A 19,333-nucleotide genomic window follows, 5' to 3' on the forward strand; every position below is an offset into this window, starting at 1 on the left:
TATTTCTTAAAAACAATGTAGCCTTTTACATATAATTGTCCACATTATGCAAGAGGAGTTTATTTCTTGAATCTTTTTGTAATTTTCAATAAAAATAAACTAGTCATTATATTCCCTGTTGTTGATTTTATGGCAGAGAGATTAATAATAAAGAAGTTGTAAATTTGTTTAGTATTTGTTGTGTAGGTGTTAATATAACCAATTTTTCTCACTAGAGTGTTAGGGTCTGAGGGGTGTCCACTACAAATTATTCAATTGATTTGTCTATTTCCCAGTTTTATTTTGAAGAACCATTTAAAAAATTAGCCCAACAGGAGATAGTAATATAATAAACCATTTTACAGGAAATACGTGAAAGGGCTGCAAAGAAAAATCATCAAGGAATAAATACAGCATTTTGCACTTTCTAAATAAAGACAATACGTGTGACCAGATGATCCAAGCACTTCCGTCCTACATTTGACCTCTACTACTTCTCTAACGAAGAAATGAATCATGTCAAATTTTAAATGCAATTTATATTTTCCCTAACATACAAACCTGAAGTTTGTATGTTAGGGATTTAGCTGTGAGCACAATCTTGAAACAGCCATTCAAACTTATTGACTGTAGTTAACTACAGAAAAGAAGTAGGAACCCTCGCCACTTGTAAGGTCTGCATTCCGTATTGCCTTCTGCTCCAGGTACCACATGAGAGGGGAGGCTGAGGTGCACAGTAAATGTAAAGAATTTCAGGTTTGTATGTTAGGAAAAATACCAAATTTTTACATTTGTATTTCATCTAACATACAAACCTGATCCCCTTACAAAAAAAAAAAAAAAAAAAAAAAAAAAAAAAAAAAAAAAAAACCTCAGGTTCTTTGAGACAAGGTGGTTAACTATTGACAGCAATTATTATCACCATTATTCAGAAGGTAAAACCATTTGTATGGAACAAGCCCACAGGGACCACCTGGAGTTCAAGCTTCCAAAGAATATGGTGCTCATTTGGAAGAAGTAAGATGCGGTAAAGGGAAATACAGAAAGAAGAGAACCAGCTTAATAAAAAAAATAGAAAATAAATTAATAAATTAAAAAAAAGATAAAAGTGTATCAAAATGTAAAAGGAGACACTAATGTATTGCACTTTTGCTTTAACTTCTGAGGTTCCAATTGTAAAAGACCTCTGGAACTGAAATGTCTGACAACGAGGAACATTTACTGCATTCAGTGCTCCCCCAATTTTATGCGGGAATGCAAAAAATGCAGAAATGCAAAATTCCGCTCTAAAAATGCTTATAACTGGCTTATAACTGCCAAATACCCAGTAGGTGTCCTGGTACCCCTTAAACTACAATGCTTGTAACTGTCTATTTTAACATTTCACAGCTTAATTTGATATTTCACACTAAAGTTTACCTCAAATTATCATACTAAGATAATTTAACATCATTCCAAATAAAAATAAACCCCAAACCATCATCCCAAAGAACTCATAGTAACCTAACATTACAGTACTCTCCTACTACTGTTTTAAGTAGACTATATACACCCCTAAACTGTCTATAACTGCCTATTTTAACAGTTTACCACCAAACTTGCCAGTTCAAACAAAAATATACCTCAAAATATCATCCCAGAACACCCTAATATCACTTCAAAGTCATGATGCAAAATTATGTACCAGCCGACAACTGTATTCTTAAGTATCTCCTACCATTCAGACGCAAGTTTTCTTTGCCTACATAACTTTGCGCATCATTCTGCACCTACATTTTATGTATATTGATATGTAGTATGGTGTAGTAAGGTGATTTTGAAATCATATTTGCTGTACAGGTACATATTTTAGGATTGTAGTATTGTAAAGAGCATATCTAAAATACGCAGGTAGTTTAGGATGACGGGACAGGTAGCTACGAAGGAAGAAAGATAGAGGACGTCGAGGATTCCAGACACTTTGGAGGAACCATAGGCCCTCTCTGCACTAGTGCCCTGTCACAGTGCCATATTCTTCTAACAAATTCCAGCCTTTCCCCGTCCAGAGGAGAGTGCCCGATTCTGCTACTGGAACTTCATTCGAAATCCGACTTCCCATACTAAGTGCCCCATTGGGCACCATATCAATTAATGAGGTATTAACCCTTTAACGCCGAAGGGGTATAATAAAAATCGTCTCCCATATGCCGAGGGGGTCTGGGAGTGAGCGCCGAAGCGGAATTTTTTTTTTTTTTTTTTTTTTAAATCACAGCATGCTTAGTTTACAAGATTAAGGGGGCCGGCCGGAACCCCTATATATGGGGGTACAGGGCGAAAAATGCAAAGTCATGAAAAAATTCATGGAGCTTCATATGGCAATTGAGAATACGTATACGAAATATTTCGTCAAAATTCCTCTTACTTTCGTAGTTACAGAGTAATTAGTAAACATAACTCAATAAGCCTAAAACATTCATCCGTACAAGAAAATGCAATATTTCTTCTGTTATCGTAAATTTTGATAATTATTGGCAAAGAAATTGTGAGAAATGGCATCTGTAGAGATTCCGTGGCTCGCAGAAGGGTCTGAAGCGATTATCTGGTTCAATCGTGAATCAGTTGGACCATAGACGTCAAGTAGATTACACGTTCGAGTTTCACCTTGTGACATTCGCTTGCTTTTACATATGTTTATGTATGTTTCGGCAAACAGTTCATCATGCCAATGAGGAAAAGACAAGGAAAACATCTCGCTAACATACAGACGAAGAAAAATCGCTCAAGTATTATTACAGAATATCATAATATACGCGTAGTTAGTGAAGAGAGAGGGGAGGGTTGTCTAGTAACGCCCCCTACTTGCCTGACAGAACACGTCACACTGTGCCCAAGGCTACGATCTTTGAGCAAAGAGATCTTCATTTATGATAAATAACATAGTTTTGGTTTTTTAATACCCAAAATGGAATATGAAATTCATAATAATCATGATTTACTAAATTGCCTTTGTAAAAAGAGAGTACACCTTCGAGTTTCACCTTTGACATTCTCTTGCTTTTACGTTTGTTTATCTTTGTTTCGGCAAGAATGTCATCATGCCAAAGAGGAAAATACAAGGAAAACATCTCGCTAACATACAGAAGAAAATTCGCTGTAATAAGCCGAGTTAGTGAAGGGGAGAGAGGGGATTACGTAGGAAGGAGTGCCCCATCTTGCCTCAAGCAGTGCCCCAGGCTGCGATATATGAGCAAAGGGATAATCATTTATGATTAAATTATGATAAATAAAATAGTTTTGGTTTATTAATACACAAAAAAGAAATATACATTCATAATAATCCTTATTTATTAACATTGTCTTTATTAGAAATACGAAGGAAAACTTTGAACGCCCGTATCTCAAAACTATACTTATTGACCTTCAAAATCTATCTCCTCACTTAGTTTTGAAGCTATAACATTGGAATTTGGTATATAACTCAGAAAGACATTATAGAACAATCAAATAGAGCCCTTTTTTCCAATTTTTGTTTCGGCTTTTTTTTATAAATTTTTTTCTCGTGATTTATAGGGTTTATTTTTTTACCATATTGAAAAATTTATATCTAGCAAAAAATGACTTTTAGAAAAAAAACTCTCCATTTGATTGGAGGTCGACATCAGGTCTATATATGGTAGTAATCCCAGGTCTTAATATTAAATATCAAGGGAGGAGATAGAATTTGAAAAATGGTTATTTTCGGGATAAATTGCCCTGGCGTCACAAAACCGAAGGTCAGAGGCGAAAATCATATGCGGTTTGGAGATGTTCCAAGTCACCTTATTAAGTGGTATGAATGTCAAAGTCCTGTCGTTAAAAAACGGCATTAGCTGGCTGGCCCCCTTAAGAGTTAATTTTTGGGTCCTTTTTTGTCATTGCCTGAAGTTTAGTATGCAACCATCAGAAATGAAAAAAAAAATCATTATCATATATAAATAATTGTATATGATAGCGCGAAAACAAAATTTCATATATAATTGTATTCAAATCGTGCTGTGAGCAAAAGGGTTAAAGCTAAAGAGTTAATTTTTTTCCGTTGTATTGTACATTAAATTGCGATAATTTTTGTATATAAAACATTGTAAAACGATCAAGGCAACACAGAGAAGATATTATCACAAAATGATGCAAGAATTCGTAACGCGCGGAAGTAAAAAAAAGGGGTTTTCAAAAATTCACCATAAATCGAAATATTGTGCTAGAGACTTCCCGTTTGTTGCAAAATGAAGGTAATTGATTGAATATTACTAGACTGTAAGTGTTGTAGCTGACAATTGCAGTTTTCGACCATTTCGGTCGAGTTAAATTTGACCAAAGGACAAATTTTTTCTATTTATCGTTATCTATATGAAAATATTTCAAAACTGATAAAAGCTACAACCATAGGTTGTTTTTAGTTGTATTCTACATGAAATTGCGCACATTTTCATATATAAAACTTTATGTAACAGCTAATTTAAAATGGTGCAAACATTACGACAATCGCACAAAAAAATTTAAGATTTTTTCGGAAGAGTTACCGCGCAAACGAAAGGAAAAAGTTTATTTCATAAATTCACCATAAATCGAAATATTGTGTTAAAGTCTTCAAAATTGTTGCAAAATAAAGGTAAATGATTGAATATTACTAGAATGTAAAAGTTTTAGCTTACAATTGCGTTTTTCAACCATTTCGGTCGAGTCAAAGTTGACCGAAGGTTGATATTTTGGCAATTATCGTTATTTATATGAAAATATTTCAAAACTGATAAAAGCTACAACCATGGGTTGTTTTTAGTTGTATTCTACATAAAATTGCGCACATTTTCATATATATAACTTTATGTAACAGCTAATTTAAAATGGTGCAAACATTACAACAATCGGACAGAAAAATTTCTGATTTTTTTCGGAAGAGTTACCGCACGGATGTAGGGAAAGTTTTTTTTTTTAGTTTTTTTTTTCATAAATTCACCATAAATCGAAATATTGTGCTAGAGACTTCCAATTTCTTTCAAAATAAAGGTAAATTATTGAATATTACTAGAATATAAGAGTTTTAGCTTACAATTGCATTTTTTTACCATTTCAGTCGAGTCAAAGTTGACCGAAGGTTGATATTTTGGCAATTATCGTTATTTATATGATAACATTTCAAAACTGATAAAATCTACAACCATGGGTTTTTTCAGTTGTATTCTACATGAAATTGCGCACATTTCCATATAACAGCTAATTTAAAATGGTGCAAACATTACAACAATCGGACGGAAAAATGTCTTATTTTTTTCGGAAGAGTTACCGCACGGACGTAGGGAAAATGTTTTTTTTTTCATAAATTCACCATAAATCGAAATATTGTGCTAGAGACTTCCAATTTCTTGCAAAATAATGGTAAATGATTGAATATTACTAGAATATAATAAGAGTTTTAGCTTACAATTGCGTTTTTTTACCATTTCTGTCGAGTTAAAGTTGACCGAAGGTTGATATTTTGGCACTTATCGTTATTTATATGAAAATATTTCAAAACTGATAAAAGCTACAACCATGGGTTGTTGTAGTTGTATTCTACATGAAATTTGCACACATTTCCATATATAACACTTTATGTAACGGCTAATTTAAAATGGTGCAAACATTACGACAATCGCACAAAAAAATTTATGATTTTTTCGGAAGAGTTACCAAGCGGACGTAAGGAAAAAGTTTTTTTCATAAATTCACCGTAAATCGAAATATTGTGTTAGAGACTTCCAATTTGTTGCAAAATGAAGGTAAATGATTGAATATTACTAGAATATAAGAGTTTTACCTTACAATTGCGTTTTTCGACCATTTCGGTAGAGTCAAAGTTGACCAAGGTTGAAAATTTGGCACATCGTTATTTATATGAAAATATTTCAAAACTGAAAAAAGATACAATCATGAGTTGTTTTTTTGTTGTATTCTACATGAAATTGCACACATTTTCATATATAATATTCCATGTAACGGCTAATGTAAAATGGTGCAAAAATTATGTCAAAGTAACTAAATAATTTCTGAGATTTGTCGTTGATACTTTTTAGTGTGATAAGAAAGAAATTCGCGCCTGCGTAAAGATTGTAAACAAAACAACGCCTTGATCCATGAGCTCCCAGCATCCCCCAAGGCGCGTGATTCAAAAGTTTTTGCCTAGTAGGCCTATAACTATTTTTCCGCAAATTTTTAAAAAAACTTTTTTATATCAACGTACCATACGTCCAATCAGCACCCAACAGACAATTTATATTGACGTTTAATACATGCAATCGGCGTTAAAGGGTTAACCCTTAAACGCTGACTGGACACATTATACATAAACTAAAATTGTCTGTTGGGTGCTTAACCCTTAAACGCCGAGCCGATATTTACGAAAGTGTCTCCCGTATACCGGCGGCGTTCGCGAGTGAGCACCGCAGCAGAAAAAGTTTTTTCAAAATATCACAGCATGCTTAGTTTTTTAGAATAAGAGTTAATTTTTGGCTTCTTTTTTTGTCATTGCCTGAAGTTTAGTATGCAACCATCAGAAATGAAAAAAAATATCATTATCATATATAAATATTGGAATATACAACAGCGCGAAATTTTTTTTTATATAATTGTATACAAATTGCGCTGTGAGCAAAACAGTTTAAGCTAATGAGTTAATTTTTTTTTCGTTGTATTTTACACTAAATTACGATCATTTTAGTATATAACAAATTGTAAAACGATTGTCCTAGACTTCCAATTTCTTTCAAAATGAAGACAAATGATTGAATATTACTATATACTGTAAGAGTATTAGCTTACAATTGCAGTTTTCGACCATATCTGACGAGGTAAAGTTGACCAAATGTCAAATTTTTTATATATATATTTTTTTTTATATGCAATTATTTCAGAAATTAGAAAAGCTACAACCTTCAAATATTTTTCGTTTTATTCTACATAAAATTGCGCACATTTTCATAAATAAAACTCTATGAAATGCCTAATATGAAACGGAGCAAATATTCTGAGAATGCGACGTACGCATTTCGGAGATTTATGGCGGAGAATCCGCGCGCGGAGGGAAGGATTTTTTTTTTTTAAATTCACCATAAATCTAAATATTGTGCTAGAGACTTCGAATTTGTTTCAAGATGAAGATAAATGAATGAATATTACTAGACTGTAAGAGTTTTAGCTTACAATTGCATTTTTCAACCATTTTGGTTGAGTCAAAGTTGACCAAATGTGTTTTTTTTCTATTTATCGTGATTTATATGCAAATATTTAAAAAATGAGAAAAGCTACAACCTTCATTATTTTTGGTTGTACGTTCTACTGAAATTGCACACATTTTTCATATATAAAAACTTTATGTAACAGCTAATTTAAAATGGTGGCAAACATTACCACAATGGAACTAATGATTTTTTCGGAAGAGTTACCGGGCGGATGTAAAGAAAATGTTATTTTTTTCATAAATTCACCATAAATCGAAATATTGTGCTAGAGACTTCCAATTTGTTGCAGAATGAAGGTAAATGATTGAATATTACTAGAATATAAGAGTTTTAGCTTACAATTGCGTTTTTCGACCATTTCGGTAGAGTCAAAGTTGACCAAAGGTTGAAAATTTGTCACTTATCATTTTTTATAAGAAAATATTTCAAAACTGATAAAAGCTACAACCATAGGTTGTTTTTAGTTGTATTGTGCATGAAATTGCGCACATTTCCATATATAAAACATTATGTAACAGCTAATTTTAAAATGGTGCAAACATTACCACAATCGCATGTATGATTTTTTTCGGAAGAGTTACCGCGCGGACGTAAGGAAAAAGTTTTTTCATAAATTCACCATAAATCGAAATATTGTGCTAGAGACTTCCAATTTGTTGCAAAATGAAGGTAAATGATTGAATATTACTAAAATATAAGAGTTTTAGCTTACAATTGTGTTTTTTTGACCATTTCGGTAGATTAGAAGTCCAAAGTTGACCAAAGGTTGAAATTTTGGCACTTATCGTTATTTATATGAAAATATCTCAAAACTGATAAAAGCTACAATCATGAGTATTTTTTTGTTGTGTTCTACATAAAAATGCACACATTTTTATATATAATACTCCATGTGACGGCTAATTTAAAATGGTACAAAAATTATGTCAAAGTGACAAAATAATTTCCGAGATGTGTCACCGATACTTTTTAGTGCGGCAAGAAAGAAATTCGCGCTTGCGCTTCTGCGTAACGATTGTAAACAAAACAACACCTTGATCCATGAACTCCCAGCATCCCCCAAGGCGTGTGATTCAAGAGTTTTCGGCTGGTAGGCCTATAAGTATTTTTCCGCGAATTTTTAAAAAAACTTTTGTATGTCGACGTAAAATACGTCCAGTCGGCACACGAGAGACAAAAAATGTCGACGTAAAATACGTCCACTCGGCATTTAAGGGCTAACCAGATATCGGCGCCATAGGAGTCATAAATCACCGAGTACTGCCTGCATTTCTTAACTATGGGAGAGAGAGAGGCTTATGTAAACCTGGGGAAAGAAACAGGCTTGTAAGCTTTGCCCTGGTAATAAACCGGTTTTCCCCCTTCCTTAGAAGAGAGATCTACTTATAGTGAACCCTTATAGGAGGGACCTCCTAATAGTGAACCATAATAGAAGGGACCTCCTTATAGTGAACCCTCCTTGTGGCTACAGCTCCCTGAACCAGTTTTATTATAAGGGTTTTTAGATGGTACTTTTGGTGTTTGAGCTATTAAAATAGGCAGTTATAAGCAGGGTCGCCTACATATGCCTCATGGTATAAGTCCATGATGACACACTATTGGCTGGAAGGGTTGGAAGTAGCAATCACAAAGCAGGTTGCCCTTTTCCCTCGTTGCCAATTGGCTTGTACCTTAGATGCTTGGTGTACATACTGTCACTAGTGTGTGAGTATATTAAACATTTTTAATAATGCATATGTATTTTTGTTCTCTCTCTCATTTGTAGTTAGCATGCACACACATTTTTACAATTAATTATTTCTCCATACATCTTTTTGTCATTTTAAATTGATTGAATACCTGTACCCTCTATGTACATTGCAGGCAGTCCCTGGTTATCAGCAGCCTCAGTTATTGGCGATCCAGTTTTATGGGCCTTGTCTAGTGGCAAAAATCCCTGAAAAACACCAAAATTTTAGCTGAAATGTCCCGATTTCCGGTTATTGGTGCTGATACATGCCTGCCTAGCAGAGGTGCCATTAAAAAGTTATCAGTGCCAAAATCCTGTTATCAGTGCTGATAAATACCAAAAATTGCCAATTTTCAGTCATCGGCAATTTTCACTTTTCATTAAGCCATCGGAACGGAATCCCCTCTGATAACCAGGGACTGCCTGTACATAGATGTTTTTTTTATCTTATTGAACTGTACCTTCTTTATATGACTTCTATATATACTTAATTTACCTTCCTGACAACGACAAAGAAAATGTCACTCATTAAATTTACAGCCCCATAAGTTACTTGGTTTTACCTTACTGTAAGCGCAAAGGAAAATAACAGCAAATTAATTGGTATAGGGGGTAACATTAGCATACCATACTGTAAATGCACTAACTAGTATGGCAAATACCCATTACCCAATACTTTACTGTATTTTTACGTCAACCATTTATTTATTTATTGTTTTAGGGTAATGCATCAAACTAACTTTTAAATGAAAGTGCTATGGGAGGGAGATTTGGGTCATATTTTTTGTGACACCTACCAAACTTTCACGTTTCCTCCTAATCCATGACATGTTCTGGAACCTAACGTCGTGAACAAATAAAGATATGAACAGCCATTTGAAACACAACTCATTCATAAGTAGAGGAGCGTCTGTACACATCACTGATGGCGCATGCAGGGATACAGTGTGAGAGTGGTCAGAGAGCCAGTAGAGACTGTGACTGCTGAAGTCTTAACAGTCACAGTGGTAGTGATTATAGTGGTCACCCTTCCAACAGTAAGGACACCAAGAACAGCAAAATCACTGGGCTCCCCCGAGAGGCCCACAGAAGGCCACAACTTCCTGAATATTTTGGCCTCTGATACACCTGCCAAAAAGGGTTAGTAGGAGGCACCTCTTCTAGCCCGAGAAACAGTCCTCACCAGAGAACTCAATCAGAGCAGCAAGCAGCTTTCAGACATATGTCAGAATAGCCATCCTCCCCCCCTTCACAGGCTCTCCAGTGAATGATCAGTAAGAGTCGGCAAAGGGGAAACTATCCCCCTTAAGAGTAGCAATAACAAGTGGAAGTTTGGCAGGTAGAAGAAATACTGAAGACCTCGTACAGTGTCACCAGCAATGACACTGGAGAGAGCTTCTCTCTCTTCTTCCTTAAGACAAACTTCACCCATTGTTCATATGGACACTCACTGCACTCTAAACAAGGAATATCTTGGTTGCATTTATTTTTCTTGCATGACACACATAGTGTAAGCAGTTCCGCCTCAATAAAAAACAAGACCCTATTGCAGGGTTAATCTCTACCAGGACATCATCTCATATTCTATATACTGTTTCCTCGGTCCAGAACAGAATATAGAATTTAGGCCAAAGGTCACGCACTAGGACCTATGAGGTCATTCATTGCTGAAACGGGAATTTGGGAGTAGAAAGGTTTGAAAGATGTAACAGGTGGAAAACCTTGCCGTTGCACTATGAAACAAATGTTAAGAGAAGTTGGACAGCAAGATGGAAGAAAGAGAAAATGGACAGAGGTTCAGTTAAAGGAATGAAAGTAGTTGCAGCTGGGGGCTGAAGAAACACTGCAATGAACCCAAAGTAATGCCTACAGCACTCAAGAAATACTCAAGCAGAAACAGTTTTATTGTCAAACAAGAACAGCAAAAGCCGAACAGGGGTCAAGAATGACAACTGTACTTAACAGTGGCCGGAAGCAAAATTTATGCAGACCGATATGAGGTCAGAGCTTCCCCTTATTGTCTTAGTTGTCTACCTTGTCAGTAAGCTCGAACAGCTGTTTCCAGCTCAAGCTCAAAGTTAAATCCCTATCCAAAGCATAAAGATTTGTATATGTGTATGAATAAAAGATAGCAATACTTAATTTCAATAAAACCCCTGCAGGAAAACTAAATATACAGTGGACCCCCCGTATTCGCATTCTCCGGATTCGCGGACTCACACATTTGCGGATTTCTCTCGGGAACGTTTCCCCGCATTATTTGTGAAAAATTTGCATATTCGCAATATTTTTTTATGAGAAATATCCACAGCATTTTTCATAGGGGTTCCAACTATTTGCGGGTTCTAACCATTCATGGGGGGTCTGGTATGTATCCCCCGCGAATACGGGGACCACTGTACTTAGTAAACTCATTCCAAACAACAAAAGTAATGAGTTCAAAGTAAGACCATTAATAGTGGCACAGGTTTTATCATTACAATAAATATATTCCTAGAGAATTAGCACACAACTTCAAGGCTGCTACAAGAAATTCAGTTGGAGCTTACCTCATAAAAGAGATTGGGTCTATTGAAAGAAGCTTTGAGAATCAAGCACCCCTGCATATTGAGAATCTTCTGAACATCTATAATTACGCGAGAAGTAGCTGTTGCTGTCAACCCTAAAATGGGTACATCTGGAAACATCTTACGCATCACCCCCAGAAATTTGTAATCTGAAATTACATTAAAAAAACTAGCTGAAAATATTCATAATATACGTACACTACATTGTTTTTTTTTTTTAATATGGAAAAGGGTATAAGGAAAACTCAACAAAATCAAGGTATGAGTTGTAATAAAATTCCAAATTGGGTATTTCCAGATTAAGATATATTATTAGAATGTTATGTTTCTTACATGAAGATAAAAATTGATGCAACTAAAGTCTAGCTTATTGTTCAATGTATTAGTCAAGTTCCAAAAATTCTACACAACATACATGACATCATATGCAAGTTTCTTTATGAAAATAAAAAAGATTAACCACTTCCTGGAAACTACATGATAGTCATCAAGTCTTACCTGGTCTGAAATCGTGTCCCCACTGCGAACAACAATGAACTTCATCGATAGCCAAACGAGCAAATAGACCCATTTGATGCATCTTCTGTACTTTCGCCATAAATCGTTTTGACTTGGCAAGCCTCTCAGGAGTCACATAAAGCAGCTTGACTGGGCCTTTTGGATCTGTCATTGCCTGCAAATAATAGCAAACATATGTTGACCCTAGTACACTTGCATACTTTGTCAAGTGAGAATGAATACTTGGGTGGTGATGAGTCAAGATTTCTTGTTCTGAAACCATTCTGTGAATGATGGCTCATCTTCACATGTCAGGCAACTGTTTTGTGATCAGACTCCCTCAGCAGTGTAAGAGGTGAAAGTGTTTGGCCTCAGGTGTTTTGTACATTTTTTCTTAAAATTCCTTGAAGTAAAAGTTATCTATGTTTTTCTAACACCCTCTCACCAGCTAATATTATTCCAATAGTATTACTCTGGTAGAGCAAGTAAGGAATTCGTACACTGCCAACCTTATCACAGTTATGATAAATGTATAGTGTCAACAGAGGCTATTCTGGTCATAAAAATGAGAAATAGGGCAACACTTCTTACCAGCAATGTCAAGACTCAATCACTGAAAGCATTTAAAAGATGGTCATTCTCATTAATGTACACTCACAAAAATCACAATTTTTAAAAGTAAATTGTATTTTTCCTCACTATACAAACCTGAGGTCCTTTACATTACAAATTACTTTCAGCGAAGGCTGGAAAATGGCTGTTGAACTTTCAAACAAGGTAGTTGGGCAGTTAACTACCGTCTGGTAGTCTGGCCATCCCAACCAAACGTAAACATTCCAATTTGCTTTAGGGCCTAAAGTTTAGGCCCAAGTATCAGATTGAAGGGTGGCATGAGGTGGGTATTAATGTAAAGAACCTCAGGTTTGTATAGTTGGGAAAATACAATGTAAAGAACCTCAGGTTTGTATAGTTGGGAAAATACAATCTAATTTTAAAAATTGTGATTTGTTCCTACACAATATACAAACCCTCAAACTTTTACATTGGGAAGACTCACTGGTTTGAGGGAGGAATCTGTGCGAGTCTCAATGAACTGACTAGCGTTTGCCACACCTGAATTTCCTTGCTGGTCAAGGAACGAGGAAGGAAATCAAGCCTTTAATTATTTGATCAGAGTATAGGAACTGTGGGATCAAAAGTCAAACTTCTGGCCAATTCCATATGAAGGAGGTAAATGTAACTCCATATGAAAAGGCAAAAATAACCATTAATGTCGGAGACTATAAGGCAAATACAAGTATTTGGTCTCTCTTATGTCAAAAACTTCCCTCCCCCCTTGTTAGGGGAAAGAAAGGATATATGCTTCTATAATTTAATCAAAGAGTATAGAATGTTTGAAGAATAGCCTTGCCTATATCGGCTGCCAGTTCCAGCATGTAATGGCTTGCCCACTCTCTGCTTGAAAGAAGAGAGTAAGATGAAAGGAGAAGGAGAGCCAGTCACTCTCTCAAAGGAGAGATGCAACCTTGTCCTGTTACAGGAGCTGGGTAAGCTAGATAACTTGTTGAGCAGCCACCTTGTATTGCATGTGATGCCCAAAAAAATGGGGGGTTTTTTAACAGTGTTTCTTTGGGCCAAAAAAACGTTTTTTAGCCGACGTTTTTTTAAAGATATCTTTAAATTTATTCATTTGGTTTATTTGAAAATAAATATTTTTTTCCATAACAAATCAACATGTGGTTATCATTTAAACTCTACTTATGTGAATAACACACCTACAAAGTGTATGAAAGCCATTAAAATCTAATAAAAAGTAGTTTGTATAATCTTAGGCTTAGTCCTAAAAAGGCGATTTTGACGAAGGAAAATCTATTTCTGGGTGATTGGCTCGTGTCGCCCTATGAAAGTAATCCTTAATATCATCTTTCTAGGTAAAATATCCATAAAAAATTACCAGAGAAAAAAACAAAATTAAGAAAAAGTCAGTAAGACTGACTCGCTCACTCTTAAAAAGAAGTGTCGGTATGAAATAGGGGCGAGTGTGGAACACTACCACGAGACAAACACCAATTAGAACTTCCTATCAGAATCCCCCTAAGAGAGAGCCGATACCAACGGGCGATGCAGCCTCTACTACTACTACTAGAGGACGCCACGGACAGCAGCGCCCCTAGCGGTCATCCTTAATTAACATATAATTACATCTTGTCCTGCAAGGGGGGGTGGGGGAAAGCAAACCATAAAAAGGGATGGGTTTCATAGGGCGACACGAGCCAATCACCCAGAAATAGATTTTTCCTTCGTCAAAATCCCTTTTCTGGGCTCAGCTCGTGTCGGCCTATGAAAGAGTACCAGAGAAACAGACAAGATGGAAAAGGAAAAAATGAAAAACATGTTAAAATGATGGATATAATATAAGTAAATCAAATACAGCATACAAAATAAGTACTTAAACTAACTATGGTAAACAATAACAGAATGTTAGTAAACTTAAAGTACTTAAATGGTAGTAACAATGACATAATATGCATGTAAAACAAAGAAATAGTTTGAATTTACTTATTTAGAACATATAAGTACAATTATATACATAAATGTGTCCTACCCTAGCATAAAAATAAGGGTAGGTACACTCAAATCCATCATTAATACAAATAAAACAATTAATTCAAATATATACAAACACATTGTGACTGAAGTTATCACAAGTCTAAATGGAAAATTTATACAAACATATTGTGGCCTAACCTAGCATAAAAATAAGGGTAGGACCACTGGAGTACCTATCGTACAATGTGGTTGTCCCTAGCAAAAAAATAAGGGACAGACCACTATAACACAACGGCTAAGGCTATGATGATGAGTAGCCTGGTGATAGGTTGAGGCATGTTGGTTGAAGTAGGTAGAAAGGGACGCACCTTGGTATTCGATACTACAACTTACTAAGCAGTAATCATGGGAAACAGGGAAAGCTATTTTTCCCGCTGCTACTGCTGAAAACTTTAAAGATTCCAAGGACTTTAAATAATGCCGTTTAAAGACTGTCGGGGATTTCCATCCAGTATACTTCCTAAGATCCTCAAAGTTCATATGTTGGAAATAGTTAATAGAGGTGGCTACTCCCCTGATATCATGTGCTTTTGGGAATGACTCAGGGTTGGCTTGTTTAATGAAGTAAAGGATTTGTTGTCTAATATCCTTTACTTTTAACTGACAAAGTACCACCTTTTTCTCTCATGAAGAGAGCACCCGAGGATCTAGAAGAAGTACGAGATAGAAAGGCTCTAAGGGTTGATACTGGGCAGAGAGAAGGATCCTGTGGAAGTGGGATAACCTTCCAAGGAGCCCACCTTGCAAGAGGATCTTCATTTTTGGCTAAAAAGCTACGATCCGGAGCAAGTAGAACTTCTCCTGATGGAGGGAAATTCCCATGACCCGCATCTCTGGATAGAGCCGACAGTTCTGAAATTCTTGCTCCTGAGGCTAGGCTTAATAAGAATAGAGTCTTCCTCAGGAGCATTATGAATGTACAAGATGAGTTGTCAGTATCTGAAGCTAGTTTGAGAACATCATTCAAGAACCATGAAACTGTAGTAGGCCTCTGAGAAGGTCTAAGTCTAGCACAGGCTTTAGGGATAGATGTGAAATAAGATTCAGTTAAATCTATCTGAAAACCTACTTGAAAGATTTTCTTCAAAGCCGACTTGTGAGTGGTAATCGTGCTAGCTGCTAAACCTTTTTCAAATAAAGATCTGAAAAGGATATAGCCAAATTAACTGTCATGGTTGTAGTGTTCGATTCTCTCAAGAAAGATGCTAATTTCTTAACAGCTGAGTCATATTGTCTGATGGTTGACTCCCTCTTATCTGATTCCAGGAAGAGAATATTCTGTGGATCAATGTTAGCATCTTTATTAGCCGCAAACTTCATGAAGTCCATAAAGTTAGGGTCTGGAGAGTTCCTGAGGAAGCGAACACAGTCCTCATTTGTACTGATTGTGATAGTTTTTGGGATTGGGGATCCGTTGAGGTCGGAGACCCAATTCCAAGAGAAGTGGATACCAGTTGCTCTTGGGCCAGTCCGGTGCAATCAGAGCTACTATCCCTTTGAAAGACCTTAGTTTGTCTAGGACTTTCAGGAGAAGATTCACTGGAGGAAAAACATAAATTCTCCTCCATTGATTCCAATCCAACGACAGGGCGTCCGTGGCATAAGCCAGAGGGTCCAGGTTGGGGGCCACATAGCAAGGGAGCTTGTGGTTCGCTTGTGAGGCGAAGAGGTCCACTTGGAGACCTGGGACTCTCCGGCTTACCCACTGGAATGACCCGACGTCCAGAGACCACTCTGATTCCAGAGGGACTGACCGGGACAGGGCGTCCGCTATCACATTTCTTACTCCTGCCAGGTGAGTGGCAGACAGATGCCATCTGTGTTTGCTTGCTAATGCAAAGATGGCTATCATGACATGGTTCACATGCTTGGATTTGGACCCTCCTCTGTTGATGCAATGAACTACTACTGCACTGTCCAAAACTAGCCTTAGATGAGACTTTTTCGGGGGAAGAAGTCTCTTCAGAGTAAGAAATACTGCCATTGCTTCCAACACGTTTATGTGGAGCTGGCGAAATTGAACTGACCAAGTCCCCTGAACCTGTTTGAACTGAGAGTATCCCCCCCAACCGGACAGGGATGCGTCCGTGTGAATGGTTAACATGGGAGGGGGATATTGAAGGGGTACTTTCTTGGCTAGGTCTGTACTCTTGACCAAGGCCGTAGTTGGTTGCGGAGGATCTGTGGATCACTGACAACTTGTCTCGATATTTGGAGTTTGCTTTTGACCGCCAAATCGATTATATCTTTTAACCTTACTTTGAGAAGGATATCTGTTACTGAAGCAAACTGAAGAGACCCTAGGATTCTCTCCTGGTTTTCTTCTTGACGTTTGTTTGCACTTGAGAAATTGCCTGACAGATTTTGCTATTTCCTTCCGTTTGGGCTACTGGAATTGATAGATTGTGGGAGGACAAATCCCACTGGATTCCCAGCCACTGAAAACGAGATTCCGGAACAAGTCTGGATTTCGTTTTGTTTATCTGGAACCCAGATGTTCCAGAAAGCGAACTACCTTTTTGGTAGCTTTGAGACATTCCTCGACTGTTGGTGCCCACATTAACCAACCAATCGTCGAGGTATGCCGCTACCATGATTCCCTGAGCTCTCAATTGTTGTACAACCACTTCTGCTTATCTTTGTGAATACCCATGGGGGCTACATTCAGACCGAAGGGCATCACTTTGAATGAGAATGTCTGATTTCCTAGCCTGAATCCTAGGAATGGGCGGAAGTGCCTGGCTATAGGGATATGATAGTATGCGTCTGTAAGATCGATGGAGCATGTGACCGGCTCCACGCGGCAGTAAGGTCCTTACTTGCGAGAGGGTAAGCATCTTGAACTTGTCGCAGCGAATGAAAGAGTTTAGCTTTGACAAGTCTAAGATTACCCTTCTTTTTGTTGAGCCTTTCTTTGGAACGCTGAATAAGCGACCTTGAAATTTTAGATGCTTGACTCTCGCAATAGCTCCTTTCTGAAGGAGTTCTTCCGCGTAATCTATCAATTCCTTTGACGGTACCTGATGGAATGATTTGATTGGAGGAGGATCTTGGATCCAGCTCCAGCCTAATCCTTTGGACACTATGCTCTGTGCCCAACTGCTTGAACCCCCACCTGTGGCGGAAAGAGGAACAGCCTCCCTCCTACCTGGAGAGCTCATTGCTGATGGGCTTGGTTGGCCACCACGCCCTCCTCTGAACTGTTTTACTCCTTGCGCCCTTCCTGCGCCACGGTGACGAAAGTAACCTCTCGCCCTACCCTCGGTTGAGAGTGCCTTGAGCCTCATAAGCAGGGTTAAAGGCAGGCGAGATTGCATAGGAGGTCGTAAGAAGGCTGGGATTGCTGGGGCACAGGAGGAAAGGCTGAGTTTTGTTTAGATGTACAGGTTGTCCTTGTTGGGTGACTGGGACCGCCTGCACAAACTGCTGCTGAGGCTGGAGTTTTTTATATGGCTGGAACCTCCTACCAGCCTTCTTCGGTTTCTTGCCAGCAGTAGGAACGGATTCCTGTTTCCTCTTAGAGGAAATGCCCCACCTAGCTCTAAGGCTCTGGTTGAGTCTAGCAGCTTCGTGATGAACTTCGTTCACTGCTGACTCTGGGAAGAGGTCCGCTCCCCACATGCTGGCAGTCAAGAGTCTATTAGGCTCGTGCCTGATAGTACACTCCTGAAGAACATGCTTCCGACAGTTCTTCCTGGCTTGGAAGAAGTCAAAAGCGTCTAGCAGAACCGTGTGAAATTGTGATTTCGCTAAGATCTTGAATAGCGGTTCGTTCGCATAAGACAGCGGTCAGCCATTTCCGTGACTATGATAGAGTTTAAGGGACCTGCCAAACCTAGTTCGCGCATCGAACTCTGCCTGGATTAGGGAGTCCGGCAGCCTAGGCAACTTCTCACCGAACTGGTCCATAGCGCAGTCCGGCTTGAGTTTACCCTGCGTGAAAGTAGCTGGCAGGTTTTCCCATAACTCTCCGAAGGCGGGAAAGAGTGGAGAGGTGGACTCCGACTCTCTCAACTGCGGAAGGGGCTCATCCTTGAGGACTGCCTGAAGAGCCTTCTCCACCAATTTCGTGGCGAACGGAAGAGAGACCTCCTCTTCCGTGGCGAAAATAGTGAAGGGGCTCTTATAGGCTTGGAGTTTAGTATTAGTGCACTCCCAGTCCTCAAGGCAGTGAACCCATTCCCGTTGGGCGTGGTCTCTACTGTAGAGGACAGACTCCTTCGAGATCTTGTCCTCCCTTGTAAGAGCCGTTGGTGTCAGCCTAGCATACCCGATGAAAGGCTGTGACAGACCCGGAGGATAGAACTCGAAGTCCTCAATCCTTCGAGTGCCAAACTCCGGGATCGAAATCATCCCGTCCTTAAAGGGAGCGTAGGCCGCTACTCTCCATGGATTCTCCATAGAGGAAAGTTGGCAGAGAGTCGTAAGACGGGAGTTGGAGGCCATCCCCCCCCCCCCGTGCTAGAAGCAGGGATACTGGGTGGGGATGGAGCCTGGGATAGCCCCAGTCATCCGATCCTCAGTCTCTCTTACTCTATTCGAGAGTTCCTGGACGGTCTGTCCAGTTTGAGACAGAGTGCTCGACAATTGTGCGAACATCTGCTCAAAGCGGGTTCCCCAAGCTGAGATTTGAGAACCAACCATCACTCCTACCTGCTCCATCATTCCTGGTGAGACAGGAGAAGGAACGCAGGAGCTGGTGCTTGCTACCCCTGCCG

The 19,333-nt window shown here is 38.2% G+C and overlaps 1 protein-coding gene across 1 annotated transcript in view; it reads right to left on the bottom strand.

Moving 5' to 3' along the window:
* Positions 1-19,333, bottom strand: part of LOC135222432 (ATP-dependent DNA helicase Q1-like) — a 196,984-nt gene that overhangs the window by 84,072 nt on the left and 93,579 nt on the right. Inside the window, exons 6-7 of the mRNA XM_064260519.1 lie at positions 12,006-12,180; positions 11,490-11,656 (exon numbers count right to left, since the gene is read on the bottom strand). Of these exons, the coding sequence (XP_064116589.1) occupies positions 11,490-11,656; positions 12,006-12,180 (342 nt within the window). The remainder of the gene's footprint in view (positions 1-11,489; positions 11,657-12,005; positions 12,181-19,333) is intronic.

Source organism: Macrobrachium nipponense, chromosome 3 (assembly GCF_015104395.2).
Source record: "Macrobrachium nipponense isolate FS-2020 chromosome 3, ASM1510439v2, whole genome shotgun sequence".
NCBI classification, from domain to species: Eukaryota; Metazoa; Arthropoda; class Malacostraca; order Decapoda; family Palaemonidae; genus Macrobrachium; species Macrobrachium nipponense.